We start from the raw sequence: 17,977 nt of genomic DNA on the forward strand, positions 1-17,977 counted from the left end.
ATGGCGGCGGCGGCCAGCGACATCAGCCAGCAGAACGAGAACGTGAAGAGCGCACTGGACGACCTCATCATGATGCCTGAAAGGATAGCAATAAAGACATGTACCTGCTATGCCAAGAGAGCCAGGGAGCAACTGAAGGGGCTGTGGGTGGAAAGGGCCATTTTACCACTACGAACCTTTTGCCTCTGTGCCAATGAAGATTTGAGGCGCGGTGAATTATTCCCGCAAAGTGCGTGTGAAAAGACAAAATCTATATCCGCGTGGACAGCTTTGCTCTAACTCAACCACACAAATAATTTTTGGACCTTGGACAGCAGTGTTTTGTTTATTTTCAATAATGGAGCTCCTAAATAAACAGTGCAACGGATATTGAAATTTTGTTAATGTGTTCTTTGTGGCGGTATTTTAAGCGGTCAAAGAGACCATTTTGCAAGTTACCAGTTGCACCCTCCTCGTTCTTTTTATTTAGAAACGTGAGCATACTTGATTGCTCTGGAGAGCTTGCACAAAAATTAATTAATTTTGAATCAAATAATCTCTTCTTGCTTGCTGCAAGTTCAAAAGTTGTTGCTCTCTATACGTTTTTGTTGGAAACTATATATTTCACACATTGAGAGCAGCGAAATTTGATTTTTCAGCCAGTTTGCGGTTCTTCATTTAGCTCGCCAAGAGACGCGCGATTGAGGCACAATGACTGGTATGAGAGACACTGCAGAAGGTTTGGTGTGGTTGATGGTCTTTATAAACTTAACTTAAATTGCTCTTTTCATTTTGAATACTTCATGTTCAAAGTCAATTGCTAGGGTTGAGTTTTTGCACAATAAAAATCATGTTTTGACACTGTACCTTATTATTGCTGCTGTTCTGGTGACGATTCAGGATTATACTGCGTAACTAAAACACTGAACGTTTTCTCAACATCCTTGTCCACTTCCAGAGAGCGTAGAACCGCCTCTTACATAATAATTTAACAATTATTCTTCCATCCCTTATATTTCGTAATACTATTATTTCTTTTGAAATCTGGAAATTACCTCAAATTTTGAAATTATTTTATTTCAAAATCTGCAGCGTGTTGAACGGTGTTGAAATGCAGATTTGTTTCAGAGGTCTCAGCCCCGAGATTTAAGACGGCTGGTAGGGCCGGATTTTAGCCGATTTTTTGCCCGGCGGCTGGCGTGGCTGATTTTCAACGTGAAGTTTGATATATAGTGCTTAAGGCATTTTTTTCTCCTGCAATTTTTAATTTTTGATCCTTTTTCACTGGCGGCTGTTGCAGCTTAACCAGATTCAAGGCGGCTGGCAGCTGCTCACGTGAACCTGTGTGACCCAAAATTTGCCAGGTGGCAAATTTATTATTTTTATGACAAAAATACGACTCTTTTTAGGCGGTTTTTAGCACGATTTAATGTAAATTTAGATGTTTTTACCTTGTTAGTGGTTTTTGGCTCCAAAATGAAGTGATTTTTAGGTCAGTTTCTCAAAACCAAAATGAACGTGTGTCTTTTTATTATTTTAACAAAAATATATGAATATTGTAAGGCATGTGTGTATGATCAATCAGACGGTTAAAGAAGGTTTTGGATGATTTTAGATGGATAAATTTGGTCTAGAGAGATGGTTTTAAGTGGCTAAAACTCTTCATATGTGTTCATTTGATATCTTTGATGTCTAAAAAGAACGAACATAAAGAAAAAAGAGTCGACCCAACCCAACGATCAAATATCCAAGCTGTATTTAGGCTGTTTAGTACAATAAAATATCCAAAATGAATGATTCAATGAAATATCCAAAATACGATTTATGTCAGTACTAGATCTCTGACACTGGTCAGAAACTACATTTATAAATAAGCTCAATTTTGGCGTCATGCTGCATCCTTCTCTTTTTCTAATAAAGATTTTTGGAATATTTTTCGTGGTATTTGTAAATATATTGAATAATTATTCTGCATCCATCGTCCCATATAAAGCTGGCTTGCTTTTATCTTAGATTCATATTCACATACACCTGTCACGCTGTCGTAATTCATTTGAAAAAAATTAATTTTTGATTACTAATTGCAAAGATAACATAAATAAATTGTCCTTTGGAGTAAAAATATACATAATTAATTGACAAATTTTATGCTAGCCTCTTTCTGGATTAATCTATACTTTGGGTAAAAATTTTTAATTTTTTTTATAACTTATTTCGAACTGAAAATAATGAATACCTCTCGAGTGATTCTGCCGCATCTGCCTCCTTAAGCAGTATTATACCAACAATTATAATTATAAATTTTAATATTTGAAATACTGTATATTCTAACAATTTTTAAACGTGCAGTATTTTGGTTGAAATTATGTTATTAGTTTCAGGTGCGGCTGAAATTCATTATGAAATTCAAAAACTAAATTACTTTAATTATATAGCGAAATTTTTTCGGTAATGAAAATAGAAACAAAGATAAAAATAGAACATTAAATTTTGACATTTTTAACATAATCATTTTAGGCATTTTAGAATCCAACGTCCAAATTGAATAAGTTTATAGTGTGCCATCAGTGTGTGCTTGCCTTTAACTGCCGCTCACAATAATTAGTATTATTTCCCTCCATCCCCTCCATCTATTTCTTCTCAAGCCAATGGCAAGGCTGTAATAAAAGGGCGTGGCTGAAGAACTCTCAATATTTTGAATGTTTATGTTTATTTTCTTCAGGAATCCAGCAAAAATTTGCCGGTGCATTTTTATTTTAGCAAAAGACAAGGTTTTCTGAGTGGAAGACTGCGTTTCTTTGATCTCATCGTGACATTTGAGAGTAGACTTAGCCTAATGCGATGAGCGAGGGCGAATATTCGGGCCGCAGCAGAGCTTCGTGAAGTTAGCCACTCGTCCCAGCCACTAGAATCCTTTTAGCCACTAGCCACTAGAGGGCGCCCAAATATCGATAGATAACGAACGATACTATCGAAATCGAACAACCGGTTGTATACAACCGGTGATTCAATTTAAAAACAATGAAATTACTGCAATATTGCTGAAATTAACCAATAAAACAATTCAACAGTATAAAATGCATCCATTAACGTTAAAATTACTTCCTCTTAGACATTATTTCATATAAAGACGGGAAAAGCCTCTAAAAAGTTGGACCGCTAGTCCAGCCGATTATTAAACAAAAATCCTTGGAATTTAATTTTGAAAAAACAATTAGTCCATTATGGTTCTTTTACAATTTAAAACGCGTTTGTATTTCCATTCATTTAAAGGATGATACCTGTGATTTTGAAAAAATTTTGTCGTCTGGAATCTCGGAAAACGGTGCCCAGTTAGTTAATTAGAAAAATTTTGGAATTTTATTTTAAAAAAAACTGTGATGGGTCCATCAAAATGACCAACGCGATTCTATTTCTTATCATTTGAATTGTCATTCCTGTGAATTTCAATAACTTTTGTCGTCTGGTATTTTCGGAAAACAGAGCCGAGTTATTTTATAGGAAAAATTTTGGAATTTTATTTTAAAAAAACTGTGAGGGGTCCATCAAAATGACCAACACGATTCTATTTCTTATCATTTGAACTGTCATTCCTGTGAATTTGAAAAACTTTTATCGTCTGGTAATCTCAAAATTTAAAATCAATTATTTTTTTATAAAAATTTTGGAATTTTATTTTAAAAAAACTGTGATGGGTCCATCAAAATGACCAACGCGATTCTATTTCTTATCATTTGAACTGTCATTCCTGTGAATTTGAAAAACTTTTATCGTCTGGTAATCTCAAAATTTAAAATCAATTATTTTTTTATAAAAATTTTGGAATTTTATTTTAAAAAAACTGTGATGGGTCCATCAAAATGACCAACGCGATTCTATTTCTTATCATTTGAACTGTCATTCCTGTGAATTTGAAAAACTTTTATCGTCTAGTATTTTCGGAAAACAGAGCCGAGTTATTTTATAGGAAAAATTTTGGAATTTTATTTTAAAAAAACTGTGATGGGTCCATCAAAATGGCCAACGCGATTCTATTTCTTATCATTTGAACTGTCATTCCAGTGAATTTGAAAAACTTTTATCGTCTGGTAATCTCAAAATTTAAAATCAATTATTTTTTTTAAAAAATTTTGGAATTTTATTTTAAAAAAACTGTGATGGGTCCATCAAAATGACCAACGCGATTCTATTTCTTATTATTTGAACTGTCATTCCTGTGATTTTAAAAAACTTTTGTCGTCTGGTACTTTCAGGAAACAGGGCAGTGTTAATTAGTAGGAAAAATTTTGGAATTTTATTTAAAAAAAAACTGTGATGGGTCCATCAAAATGACCAACGCGATTCTATTTCTTATCATTTGAACTGTCATTCCTGTGAATTTGAAAAACTTTTATCGTCTGGTAATCTCAAAATTTAAAATCAATTATTTTTTTTAAAAATTTTGGAATTTTATTTTAAAAAAACTGTGATGGGTCCATCAAAATGACCAACGCGATTCTATTTCTTATCATTTGAAGTGTCATTCCTGTGAATTTAAAAATCTTTTGTCGTCTGGTACTTTCGGGAAACAGAGCAGTGTTAATTAGTAGGAAAAATTTTGGAATTTTATTTTAAAAAAAACTGTGATGGGTCCATCAAAATGGCCAACGCGATTCTATTTCTTATCATTTGAATTGTCATTCCTGTGAATTTCAATAACTTTTGTCGTCTGGTATTTTCGGAAAACAGAGCCGAGTTATTTTATAGGAAAAATTTTGGAATTTTATTTTAAAAAAACTGTGATGGGTCCATCAAAATGACCAACGCGATTCTATTTCTTATCATTTGAACTGTCATTCCTGTGAATTTGAAAAACTTTTATCGTCTAGTATTTTCGGAAAACAGAGTCGAGTTATTTTATAGGAAAAATTTTGGAATTTTATTTTAAAAAAACTGTGATGGGTCCATCAAAATGGCCAATGCGATTCTATTTCTTATCATTCGAACTGTCATTCCAGTGAATTTGAAAAACGTTTATCGTCTGGTAATCTCAAAATTTAAAATCAATTCTTTTTTTTTAAATTTTGGAATTATATTTTAAAAAAACTGTGATGGGTCCATCAAAATGGCCAACGCGATTCTATTTCTTATCATTTGAACTGTCATTCCTGTGAATTTAAAAAACTTTTATCGTCTGGTAATCTCAAAATTTAAAATCAATTATTTTTTTTAAAAAATTTTGGAATTTTATTTTAAAAAAACTGTGATGGGTCCATCAAAATGACCAACGCGATTCTATTTCTTATCATTTGAAGTGTCATTCCTGTGAATTTAAAAATCTTTTGTCGTCTGGTACTTTCGGGAAACAGAGCAGTGTTAATTAGTAGGAAAAATTTTGGAATTTTATTTTAAAAAAACTGTGATGGGTCCATCAAAATGACCAACGCGATTCTATTTCCTATTATTTGAACTGTCATTCCTGTGATTTTAAAAAACTTTTGTCGTCTGGTACTTTCGGGAAACAGAGCAGTGTTAATTAGTAGGAAAAATTTTGGAATTTTATTTTAAAAAAACTGTGAGGGGTCCATCAAAATGACCAACACGATTCTATTTCTTATCATTTGAACTGTCATTCCTGTGAATTTGAAAAACTTTTATCGTCTGGTAATCTCAAAATTTAAAATCAATTATTTTTTTATAAAAATTTTGGAATTTTATTTTAAAAAAACTGTGATGGGTCCATCAAAATGACCAACGCGATTCTATTTCTTATCATTTGAACTGTCATTCCTGTGAATTTGAAAAACTTTTATCGTCTGGTAATCTCAAAATTTAAAATCAATTATTTTTTTATAAAAATTTTGGAATTTTATTTTAAAAAAACTGTGATGGGTCCATCAAAATGACCAACGCGATTCTATTTCTTATCATTTGAACTGTCATTCCTGTGAATTTGAAAAACTTTTATCGTCTAGTATTTTCGGAAAACAGAGCCGAGTTATTTTATAGGAAAAATTTTGGAATTTTATTTTAAAAAAACTGTGATGGGTCCATCAAAATGGCCAACGCGATTCTATTTCTTATCATTTGAACTGTCATTCCAGTGAATTTGAAAAACTTTTATCGTCTGGTAATCTCAAAATTTAAAATCAATTATTTTTTTTAAAAAATTTTGGAATTTTATTTTAAAAAAACTGTGATGGGTCCATCAAAATGACCAACGCGATTCTATTTCTTATCATTTGAACTGTCATTCCTGTGAATTTGAAAAACTTTTATCTTCTGGTAATCTCAAAATTTAAAATCAATTATTTTTTTTAAAAAATTTTGGAATTTTATTTTAAAAAAACTGTGATTGGTCCATCAAAATGACCAACGCGATTCTATTTCTTATCATTTGAACTGTCATTCCTGTGAATTTGAAAAACTTTTATCTTCTGGTAATCTCAAAATTTAAAATCAATTATTTTTTTTAAAAAATTTTGGAATTTTATTTTAAAAAAACTGTGATGGGTCCATCAAAATGACCAACGCGATTCTTTTTCTTATCATTTGAACTGTCATTCCTGTGAATTTGAAAAACTTTTATCTTCTGGTAATCTCAAAATTTAAAATCAATTATTTTTTTTAAAAAATTTTGGAATTTTATTTTAAAAAAACTGTGATGGGTCCATCAAAATGACCAACGCGATTCTTTTTCTTATCATTTGAACTGTCATTCCTGTGAATTTGAAAAACTTTTATCGTCTGGTAATCTCAAAATTTAAAATCAATTATTTTTTTTAAAAAATTTTGGAATTTTATTTTAAAAAAACTGTGATGGGTCCATCAAAATGACCAACGCGATTCTATTTCTTATCATTTGAACTGTCATTCCTGTGAATTTGAAAAACTTTTATCGTCTGGTAATCTCAAAATTTAAAATCAATTATTTTTTTTAAAAAATTTTGGAATTTTATTTTAAAAAAACTGTGATGGGTCCATCAAAATGGCCAACGCGATTCTATTTCTTATCATTTGAACTGTCATTCCAGTGAATTTGAAAAACTTTTATCGTCTGGTAATCTCAAAATTTAAAATCAATTATTTTTTTTAAAAAATTTTGGAATTTTATTTTAAAAAAACTGTGATGGGTCCATCAAAATGACCAACGCGATTCTATTTCTTATCATTTGAACTGTCATTCCTGTGAATTTGAAAAACTTTTATCGTCTAGTATTTTCGGAAAACAGAGCCGAGTTATTTTATAGGAAAAATTTTGGAATTTTATTTTAAAAAAACTGTGATGGGTCCATCAAAATGGCCAACGCGATTCTATTTCTTATCATTTGAACTGTCATTCCAGTGAATTTGAAAAACTTTTATCGTCTGGTAATCTCAAAATTTAAAATCAATTATTTTTTTTAAAAAATTTTGGAATTTTATTTTAAAAAAACTGTGATGGGTCCATCAAAATGACCAACGCGATTCTATTTCTTATTATTTGAACTGTCATTCCTGTGATTTTAAAAAACTTTTGTCGTCTGGTACTTTCAGGAAACAGGGCAGTGTTAATTAGTAGGAAAAATTTTGGAATTTTATTTAAAAAAAAACTGTGATGGGTCCATCAAAATGACCAACGCGATTCTATTTCTTATCATTTGAACTGTCATTCCTGTGAATTTGAAAAACTTTTATCGTCTGGTAATCTCAAAATTTAAAATCAATTATTTTTTTTAAAAATTTTGGAATTTTATTTTAAAAAAACTGTGATGGGTCCATCAAAATGACCAACGCGATTCTATTTCTTATCATTTGAAGTGTCATTCCTGTGAATTTAAAAATCTTTTGTCGTCTGGTACTTTCGGGAAACAGAGCAGTGTTAATTAGTAGGAAAAATTTTGGAATTTTATTTTAAAAAAAACTGTGATGGGTCCATCAAAATGGCCAACGCGATTCTATTTCTTATCATTTGAATTGTCATTCCTGTGAATTTCAATAACTTTTGTCGTCTGGTATTTTCGGAAAACAGAGCCGAGTTATTTTATAGGAAAAATTTTGGAATTTTATTTTAAAAAAACTGTGATGGGTCCATCAAAATGACCAACGCGATTCTATTTCTTATCATTTGAACTGTCATTCCTGTGAATTTGAAAAACTTTTATCGTCTAGTATTTTCGGAAAACAGAGTCGAGTTATTTTATAGGAAAAATTTTGGAATTTTATTTTAAAAAAACTGTGATGGGTCCATCAAAATGGCCAATGCGATTCTATTTCTTATCATTCGAACTGTCATTCCAGTGAATTTGAAAAACGTTTATCGTCTGGTAATCTCAAAATTTAAAATCAATTCTTTTTTTTTAAATTTTGGAATTATATTTTAAAAAAACTGTGATGGGTCCATCAAAATGGCCAACGCGATTCTATTTCTTATCATTTGAACTGTCATTCCTGTGAATTTAAAAAACTTTTATCGTCTGGTAATCTCAAAATTTAAAATCAATTATTTTTTTTAAAAAATTTTGGAATTTTATTTTAAAAAAACTGTGATGGGTCCATCAAAATGACCAACGCGATTCTATTTCTTATCATTTGAAGTGTCATTCCTGTGAATTTAAAAATCTTTTGTCGTCTGGTACTTTCGGGAAACAGAGCAGTGTTAATTAGTAGGAAAAATTTTGGAATTTTATTTTAAAAAAAACTGTGATGGGTCCATCAAAATGGCCAACGCGATTCTATTTCTTATCATTTGAATTGTCATTCCTGTGAATTTCAATAACTTTTGTCGTCTGGTATTTTCGGAAAACAGAGCCGAGTTATTTTATAGGAAAAATTTTGGAATTTTATTTTAAAAAAACTGTGATGGGTCCATCAAAATGACCAACGCGATTCTATTTCTTATCATTTGAACTGTCATTCCTGTGAATTTGAAAAACTTTTATCGTCTGGTAATCTCAAAATTTAAAATCAATTATTTTTTTTAAAAAATTTTGGAGTTTTATTTTAAAAAAACTGTGATGGGTCCATCAAAATGACCAAAACGATTCTATTTCCTATTATTTGAACTGTCATTCCTGTGATTTTAAAAAACTTTTGTCGTCTGGTACTTTCGGGAAACAGAGCAGTGTTAATTAGTAGGAAAAATTTTGGAATTTATTTTAAAAAAAACTGTGATGGGTCCATCAAAATGACCAACGCGATTCTATTTCTTATCATTTGAACTGTCATTCCTGTTAATTTGAAAAACTTTTATCGTCTAGTATTTTCGGAAAACAGAGTCGAGTTATTTTATAGAAAAATTTTGGAATTTTATTTTAAAAAAACTGTGATGGGTCCATCAAAATGGCCAACGCGATTCTATTTCTTATCATTTGAACTGTCATTCCAGTGAATTTGAAAAACTTTTATCGTCTGGTAATCTCAAAATTTAAAATCAATTCTTTTTTTTTAAATTTTGGAATTTTATTTTAAAAAAACTGTGATGGGTCCATCAAAATGGCCAACGCGATTCTATTTCTTATCATTTGAACTGTCATTCCTGTGAATTTAAAAAACTTTTATCGTCTGGTACTTTCGGGAAACAGAGCAGTGTTAATTAGTAGGAAAAATTTTGGAATTTTATTTAAAAAAAAACTGTGATGGGTCCATCAAAATGGCCAACGCGATTCTATTTCTTATCATTTGAATTGTCATTCCTGTGAATTTCAATAACTTTTGTCGTCTGGTACTTTCAGGAAACAGGGCAGTGTTAATTAGTAGGAAAAATTTTGGAATTTTATTTAAAAAAAAACTGTGATGGGTCCATCAAAATGGCCAACGCGATTCTATTTCTTATCATTTGAACTGTCATTCCTGTGAATTTAAAAAACTTTTATCGTCTGGTAATCTCAAAATTTAAAATCAATTATTTTTTTTAAAAAATTTTGGAATTTTATTTTAAAAAAACTGTGATGGGTCCATCAAAATGACCAACGCGATTCTATTTCTTATCATTTGAACTGTCATTCCTGTGAATTTAAAAAACTTTTATCGTCTGGTAATCTCAAAATTTAAAATCAATTATTTTTTTTTAAAAATTTTGGAATTTTATTTTAAAAAAACTGTGATGGGTCCATCAAAATGACCAACGCGATTCTATTTCTTATCATTTGAACTGTCATTCCTGTGAATTTAAAAAACTTTTATCGTCTGGTATTTTCGGAAAACAGAGCCGAGTTATTTTATAGGAAAAAATTTGGAATTTTATTTTAAAAAACTGTGATGGGTCCATCAAAATGACCAACGCGATTCTATTTCTTATCATTTGAACTGTCATTCCTGTGAATTTAAAAAACTTTTATCGTCTGGTAATCTCAAAATTTAAAATCAATTATTTTTTTTAAAAAATTTTGGAATTTTATTTTAAAAAAACTGTGATGGGTCCATCAAAATGACCAACGCGATTCTATTTCTTATCATTTGAACTGTCATTCCTGTGAATTTAAAAAACTTTTATCGTCTGGTATTTTCGGAAAACAGAGCCGAGTTATTTTATAGGAAAAAATTTGGAATTTTATTTTAAAAAAACTGTGATGGGTCCATCAAAATGACCAACGCGATTCTATTTCTTATCATTTGAACTGTCATTCCTGTGAATTTGAAAAACTTTTATCGTCTGGTATTTTCGGAAAACAGAGCCGAGTTAATTAATAGGAAAAATTTTGAAATTTTATTTTAAAAAAACTGTGAGGGGTCCATCAAAATGACCAACGCGATTCTATTTCTTATCATTTGAACTGTCATTCCTTTGAATTTAAATAACTTTTGTCGTCTGGTTTTTTCGGAAAACAGAGCCGAGTTAATTAATAGGAAAATTTTTAGAATTTTATTTAAAAAAAAAACTGTGAGAGGTCCATCAAAATTACAGAAGCGATTTTATTTCTAATCATTAGAAAGTTGTTTCTGGTGAATGTTTCAAATTCACAGGAAAATAAGAGAATTGGCTGTTAGAGAGCTTCTATTGAAAGAAAATAAGTTCATTCCTGCTTCCAAACCTTTTTTGTTATTGTGAATAAAATGAGTGTAAATTTTGTGTTTGATAGGTTCCAACAGGTTAAAGTGGGTGATCACAAGTCAGTGCCTCCTTAGTTGTTTTGCACATTCCCAAAGTCATTCAACAAAGAGTGTGAGATAGCAGGACTACCTTAAAACCCAAAGTAGCTCTTTTTCATCAACTGCCCAATCTCTCTGTCTCTACCTATATCTATCTTTTTTACTCTGCTGATGATAATATTTCAAATAAAAAGCACTATATACTTGTCATGGAGGATGAGGAAAGTTCTTTGGTGCGGATGAATGCGGTTGTTATTGGAGTTTAATTTTTCTTCATTGTTAGGCCCAACCTACCACCTCATCAACAGGGAAATTAGAGACTTTTCTCAGCATGACCTAGCAGCGGAGCTAACCGCTTAGGTTTCATTATTAAAAAATAGTTTCAGAAACTAATTTGATTTCATTATTAAATTGGAAAATATCTAGAAAAGAATGTATAATAAATTGTATATAGCGTTTTGCTAAGCTCAGTATACATTATACAGCCTTTTCATTTTGTTTTTGTTGCTTATAAGAATTGCAGAGGTATTAATATTTTTGATGAAATTTATCATATTTCACTATAGCCCTCGTAGCTACAATTATATTGTTGATGAAAAGAAAAATATAACCCCAAAATAGAGGTCTGAGCGAGCAGCACCAAGCCGAGCCGCCTTTTTTGCTCAAATTTTGAGCCAGCCGCAGCCGCCAGTTTTGGCGAGCCGCGCCAGCCAGTTGGGTACTATTTTAAAGAACTGCGACTACCATTGCAAAATTCCGCTGTAAAGGTTTTCATGTACCGATTACTTTGCGAAAATTAAATTAAAAATGGATTTCAAGAAATTCCATTACAATCTTTAAGTAAAAATAGAATTCTTTTTCGTTTCTTTTTCAACTCGAAATCTCGGTGCAAAAAATACCCTCCGTTGAACTCGTATATACCTTCCCTAACCAACTAAAGGTTTTAGGGGTGTTTACCCTCCACCTCCACCCCTAAAGTTTCTATGCTGTAACTTCCTCGAAAAAGTAAAACATTCTCCGCCGCTCTGGATTTTTATAATAATTTGCATCTAATTTAAATTTATTTTTATTTTGGGACGAGGCATAGTGTTGTGGGATACTGGGTTCGAGCCAAAGGGGGGGGGGGGCACTGTAGCGGTTCCCGCTCACACTCACGTTAACTCGGGTTTGTAACCTTTAGATGTCACTTGTAAATTTACACGACTCATAAATATAGATGGAGAAGAAAGGGAGCAAATTATATTTTGAAAAAATCAGTCTTGCAGAACAAAGTGGCTCTGGACTGTGCCAGTATCTTTCTCCTGCCAGTGCCCTGATCAAGTGTTTTTGCGCAACAAATACCTCTCGAGCCGCTGACTCACATCCGCCCCAATCAAAATTGCAGCAATGGGGTTGAAAGGGGATGGGGTAAGCACCCCCTAAACACTTTAGCTGCTTAGTGGCGGTCGAGACGAGTCTAACGGGGGGATTTTTTTGCAATTCTAATGGTTAGAACCCGAGATTAGGAGTTTAAAAAACGAAATTTTCACAATTGCTAGATATTTTTTCGGTTTTTCGATGTCTTTGCACCTCCAAATCTCGAGTTCTAAGCATCACAATTACAAAAACTACCCACTGTTGGACTCGTCTTCACCTCCTCTGAGTAGCTGATGGGTTTTGGGGTGTTTGCTCTCCACCCCAACGTTTAAATATACAGCTTAAAAGATGCACAGCGAGCGGCGCCAGGAAACGGTCGTCGCTTTTGATCTAAATTTTAGCGTTGGGGATGAAAGGGGATGGGAGTATGCACCTTCAAAACCTTTCAGCTGCTCTGAAGAGGTCAAGACGAGTCTAATGGTTGGTGGTTTTAGAAATTCTGACAGTTAGAACCTGAGATTTGGAAGTACAAATAACCCAAAAAATAAAAAAAACGATTTTTTTTCATTATTTGTTGTGGGATTTCTTGAAAACTAATTAGAAACCACTCAAATTTTCAGCTTACTTATTTTGCTGCGGCGAGAATTGTTTTTAATTTAAAAAGAAAACTGATTTTTTTATTATAGAAATTAATGTGGGTAGGGTGATCCTCTCAGGTGCTTTACCGGTTAAAATGTTTCTGGTTCCATGTGAAAAACCGGAAAAGGACCGGATCCCAGTTTCCATTTTCGGTTTTCTGTTTTGAGATACGCTCTTTTTGACTGATAGGAAAAATAAAAATAGTTACTTTATATGTGAAACCTAATTATTACCATCTTAACAAATAATTTTGGGGAAAATTGTTCGAAAAAAATATAATTCAGAAACATGATTTGAGAGTGACTCAAGCCGCGCCGTGAGCCAGCAGCCGCCTATATTAGGCGAGCCGCCGCAGCCGCGAGATTTAGGCGGCTAAGCCGGTTTAGCCAACAGCCGACAAAAATTGGGCGGCTCAGACCTCTACCCCTCTTCCAAATTAGCGCTGAATTAATTTGATTTAATTGTAGTCTAGAGTGAAAAAGTTAACAAAATTTCCCGCAAAATCCTTTAACACACATACAGATTGGGTCCTAAAAATCATGTACAGTTAAAAAATTACATAGGCAGCACTGCAAATTTTCGAAAAAATCGGCCTCAAACTTAGCATTGTTTTAAATGGAGAATTTTCAACAGAATTGTGTAATCGTGATTTTTTTCTAAAATTCCGCATTTCCCCAAAAAAAGACTGGCTGACCGATAGATCTCGATGAGAGGATTCCAAATCATGTGAGAAAACATAGTGTAGCACTGTAAATTTTGGAGAAAATTGGCAAAAACAATTAATCTGATTGGTCAGCGCCCAGCGCTGCTGGCCAACAGAGGGGGGCGTTTCATGCTGTCGCTTCTGGTTGCATTACAGAAGGTGGCCGGTGCGCAACTCAATTATCATTTTAATAACGTTTTCATTATCAGAAAAATTTAAAATTTTCGCACATGGTAACTAATGAATCTGCCCTTGAAAATCAATAAAAAATTTATTTATATTATACGCAGTTTCTGATAGCCACAAGGGTCTGAGTTTGCCTCTAATATCATTTAAATGATTAAAATGAAAAAACATTTTTTCTGAGATGATTCTTGAATAAATTGACTTAATTTTGGGTATTTTGATTTTTCCCAAAACAAATTTCAAAAGTTATTGAACGGCCAGCTGAAATTTTCAGAATGAATTTTTTCGAAAATAGAAAATTTGAAAAAAAAATTTTATGAGTGGGAAAAAACTGGAAATTTAATCAGCTTTCTGATATAGGCAGTATTTAACGCTACTATGAACTGGTGAATTTTAATGAAGCCAAACAGAGACCCCTTTTGAAAATCTGCAATTTTTGAAAAAATAAAAAATTTATTTCAATAAGCCATTGATTTTGAGAGAATAAACCAGCCCGTTGGCTCGCATTGTTAAGCCACTCTCAGGAGTGTCAAAGCAATGTGAGGTATTTGAGCAGTTTGGAGATCTAATACTGGCTACCCAATGTCAGAAATGGCAAAAAGTGGTTAGTTTAGTGACTCGAATTGCTCAAATTGCTCAACGGGCTGGTTTGCACCTTTCCAGCATGCGTGATTTGGCTTCACGGGACGAATGTCTAGCGTTTCAATGCAGTCCTCGGTGCGGAGGCAAGCGGCCCTTGAGTGGGCTGGGTCCCTGTGCGGCCTGGTGCGCCCATGTTATCCGTTCGCGGTGTTATTGGGACCCGGGTTTCAGCATTCGTGCTAGTGCAGTGCGCGCCCTTCCCGGTCCTCCGGTCCTCGGACAGGGATAAAATGAGCAAAAAAAAAAAAAATAAGACTCAAAAGCAAATATTTTTCATGTTCTCACTATTAAACTTTCATAATTTTTCTCACCCCGGAAGCAATTAATTTCCTATGCTAAACATAGAGGGCGTTACCAGTAAAATTCGAAAAATTGGATTTTGGGGCACTTTTGGTCAGAAGTACATGGAAGAAATAGGTCGGTTAGGCTTAACTTTACATGAAATTTTAATTTTTTTTTAAATAAAAAATCACTGATTCCACTTTAAGAGATAGTGCACAGTATACGATTGCTGCTTATGCTGATATTGACTGCTTATATATGTTACATTGAGCAAAATTGTCCACCTAAACTTTGGATCGTATAACCCTCTGTTATTAAAATAAAACGATTAATGATTGTAAAATCAGCATATACTTATTATATGGCTAAATTATACAGTACGTAATTTGCATTGGAAACGGTGCTGAAAGAGCTTTAGGAACACGAGGTGTTTATTATTCTACGCCTTATTGTTGGCGGCAATGGCCCGTGTCTTGTCTTGACCGATAGATTTCAGTTTTGACCTGCGTCCAGATCTACAAAATAGGAAAGTTGAATTATTACGAATTATGGTCTCTGTTTACTGCTTTTAATCTAATGCTTTCTTAAAATGTGTTTAAATTTTTGATGCCAAGGCCACAAAGGGGCTCAGAATGGAGTCAATGCCGTCGCTATGAATGAATATTTATTGTCAAGTACATCACATGCGGTTGTGTGCAAAATTCTCATAAGTTCAAAGCAGCGTGTGTATTGAGTGGCACTTTATAGCATAAAATTCCTTCAGCTGCAATGCTTAGATAACAAGCCAGGACTATTTTAGCAATCATATTGATTATATGTGAATCCAGTTAACAGATTCAATTTAAAGTTGAGCCTCTATTCTGAAATTATAGCAAAATCAGCAACAATACACTGACTTTCCTCACTATTTTTTGACGTACATGTACCAAGCGTACCTTATTTCAGACTCAAGACGCATTTTGACAGATCTAGTCAGGCCCGGAATGGTAATCAGGCGCACCGGGCGAAACCCCGGTGGGCCGCGGCCCAAGTAGGCCATCCGGGCCGCCCAATTTTTCCAAGACTTGACTGTCTAGCGGCATGCGTTTGTGACTGTCGCGGCCAATATTTTTTGAGTGGCTTTTCTGTGTTGGGACTGGGGCTGGAGGCAACGCAAGTTCGTATTATTCAAATATTTGTTTTGGCTAAAATAATTTCAAAATCAAAGGACAAATCATTAAAAAAAAGTAAAAGTTTCTACATCGATCGTTAATGGGCTTAATGCATATATATCAACTGCTTTGGTCGTTCAGCCCGCTCCTCATTAAATTTATTTTATCTTATTTCTGTTGGGAAAGGAGCAAACGGGAAAAACAATGCAATCAAATCTTTGATTTTTTTCGTCTTTCCATTTCCATACAGGAAAAGAATTTAAACTGAGAGCTTGATCAGGTACTAGGACCGAATCTGCAGCCCCCACTTCGAGAGTGAAAAATTCGATTTGCGTGTTTGGAACTAGAGGAAACAATTGAATGCATTATTTTGGACTCAATTTTATTAGATTGGGATGAGAATTAGCCAACAAACGGCCCGAGGAGCTGCAGCTTCTTTTTTCCATTTTCGAAATATTGACCGGCGGCTGGCGTGCCTGGTGAGCTAACAGCACCAAAGCGGCTAGCCAAGATTTTGTGAGTCTGGCTGATGAGAGTGCTCTATAGTAGAGTGCCCATCAGGACAGGGAAATTTTCGGTTTCCCGGGAATTCCAGAACAACAGTGGAACAATAGAAAAACTCCGATATAACTAATGAACCAATGTCATGGAGAATACGCATACTTTTTATGACACCTCCAGGTTTTTTTACTATAGAATTCCAATAATTTTAAAATTTTTTAACTCGATACTGTTTATTTCAAACCTAGACGAAAAATGTTTTTCAAATTCACAGGAATGATAGACCGCATGATTAGAAATAGAATCGCGTTGGTCATTTTGATGGACCCCTCACAGTTTTTTTAAAATAAAATTCCAAAATTTTTCCTAATAATTAACTCGGCTCTGTTTTCCGAAAGTACCAGACGACAAAAGTTATTTAAATTCACAGGAATGACAGTTCAAATGATTGGAAATAGAATCGCGTTGGTCATTTTGATGGACCAATCACAGTTTTTTTATAATAAAATTCCAAAATTTTTTAAAAAAAATAATTGATTTTAAATTTTGAGATTACCAGACGATAAAAGTTTTTCAAATTCACAGGAATGACAGTTCAAATGATAAGAAATAGAATCGCGTTGGTCATTTTGATGGACCCATCACAGTTTTTTTAAAATAAAATTCCAAATTTTTTTAAAAAAAATAATTGATTTTAAATTTTGAGATTACCAGACGATAAAAGTTTTTCAAATTCACAGGAATGACAGTTCAAATGATAAGAAATAGAATCGCGTTGGTCATTTTGATGGACCCATCACAGTTTTTTTAAAATAAAATTCCAAAATTTTTTAAAAAAAATAATTGATTTTAAATTTTGAGATTACCAGACGATAAAAGTTTTTCAAATTCACAGGAATGACAGTTCAAATGATAAGAAATAGAATCGCGTAGGTCATTTTGATGGACCCATCACAGTTTTTTTAAAATAAAATTCCAAAATTTTTCCTATTAATTAACTCGGCTCTGTTTTCCGAAAATACCAGACGATAAAAGTTTTTCAATTTCACAGGAATGACAGTTCAAATGATAAGAAATAGAATCACGTTGGTCATTTTGATGGACCCATCACAGTTTTTTTAAAATAAAATTCCAAAATTTTGCCTATAAAATAACTCGGCTCCATTTTCCGAAAATACCAGACGACAAAAGTTTTTCAAATTCACAGGAATGACAGTTCAAATGATAAGAAATAGAATCGCGTTGGTCATTTTGATGGACCCATCACAGTTTTTTTAAAATAAAATTCCAAAATTTTTTAAAAAAAATAATTGATTTTAAATTTTGAGATTACCAGACGATAAAAGTTTTTCAAATTCACAGGAATGACAGTTCAAATGATAAGAAATAGAATCGCGTAGGTCATTTTGATGGACCCATCACAGTTTTTTTAAAAAAAAATTCCAAAATTTTTCCTATTAATTAACTCGGCTCTGTTTTCCGAAAATAC

At 32.8% G+C, this 17,977-nt stretch overlaps 1 protein-coding gene across 1 annotated transcript in view; it reads left to right on the top strand.

Moving 5' to 3' along the window:
• LOC135947367 (uncharacterized) overlaps positions 1-17,977 on the top strand; it is a 25,392-nt gene continuing 7,415 nt past the window's right edge. Inside the window, exon 1 of the mRNA XM_065496234.1 lies at positions 1-147. Within this exon, the coding sequence (XP_065352306.1) occupies positions 1-147 (147 nt within the window). The remainder of the gene's footprint in view (positions 148-17,977) is intronic.

This window comes from Cloeon dipterum, chromosome 1, assembly GCF_949628265.1.
Source record: "Cloeon dipterum chromosome 1, ieCloDipt1.1, whole genome shotgun sequence".
Lineage (NCBI taxonomy): Eukaryota > Metazoa > Arthropoda > Insecta > Ephemeroptera > Baetidae > Cloeon > Cloeon dipterum.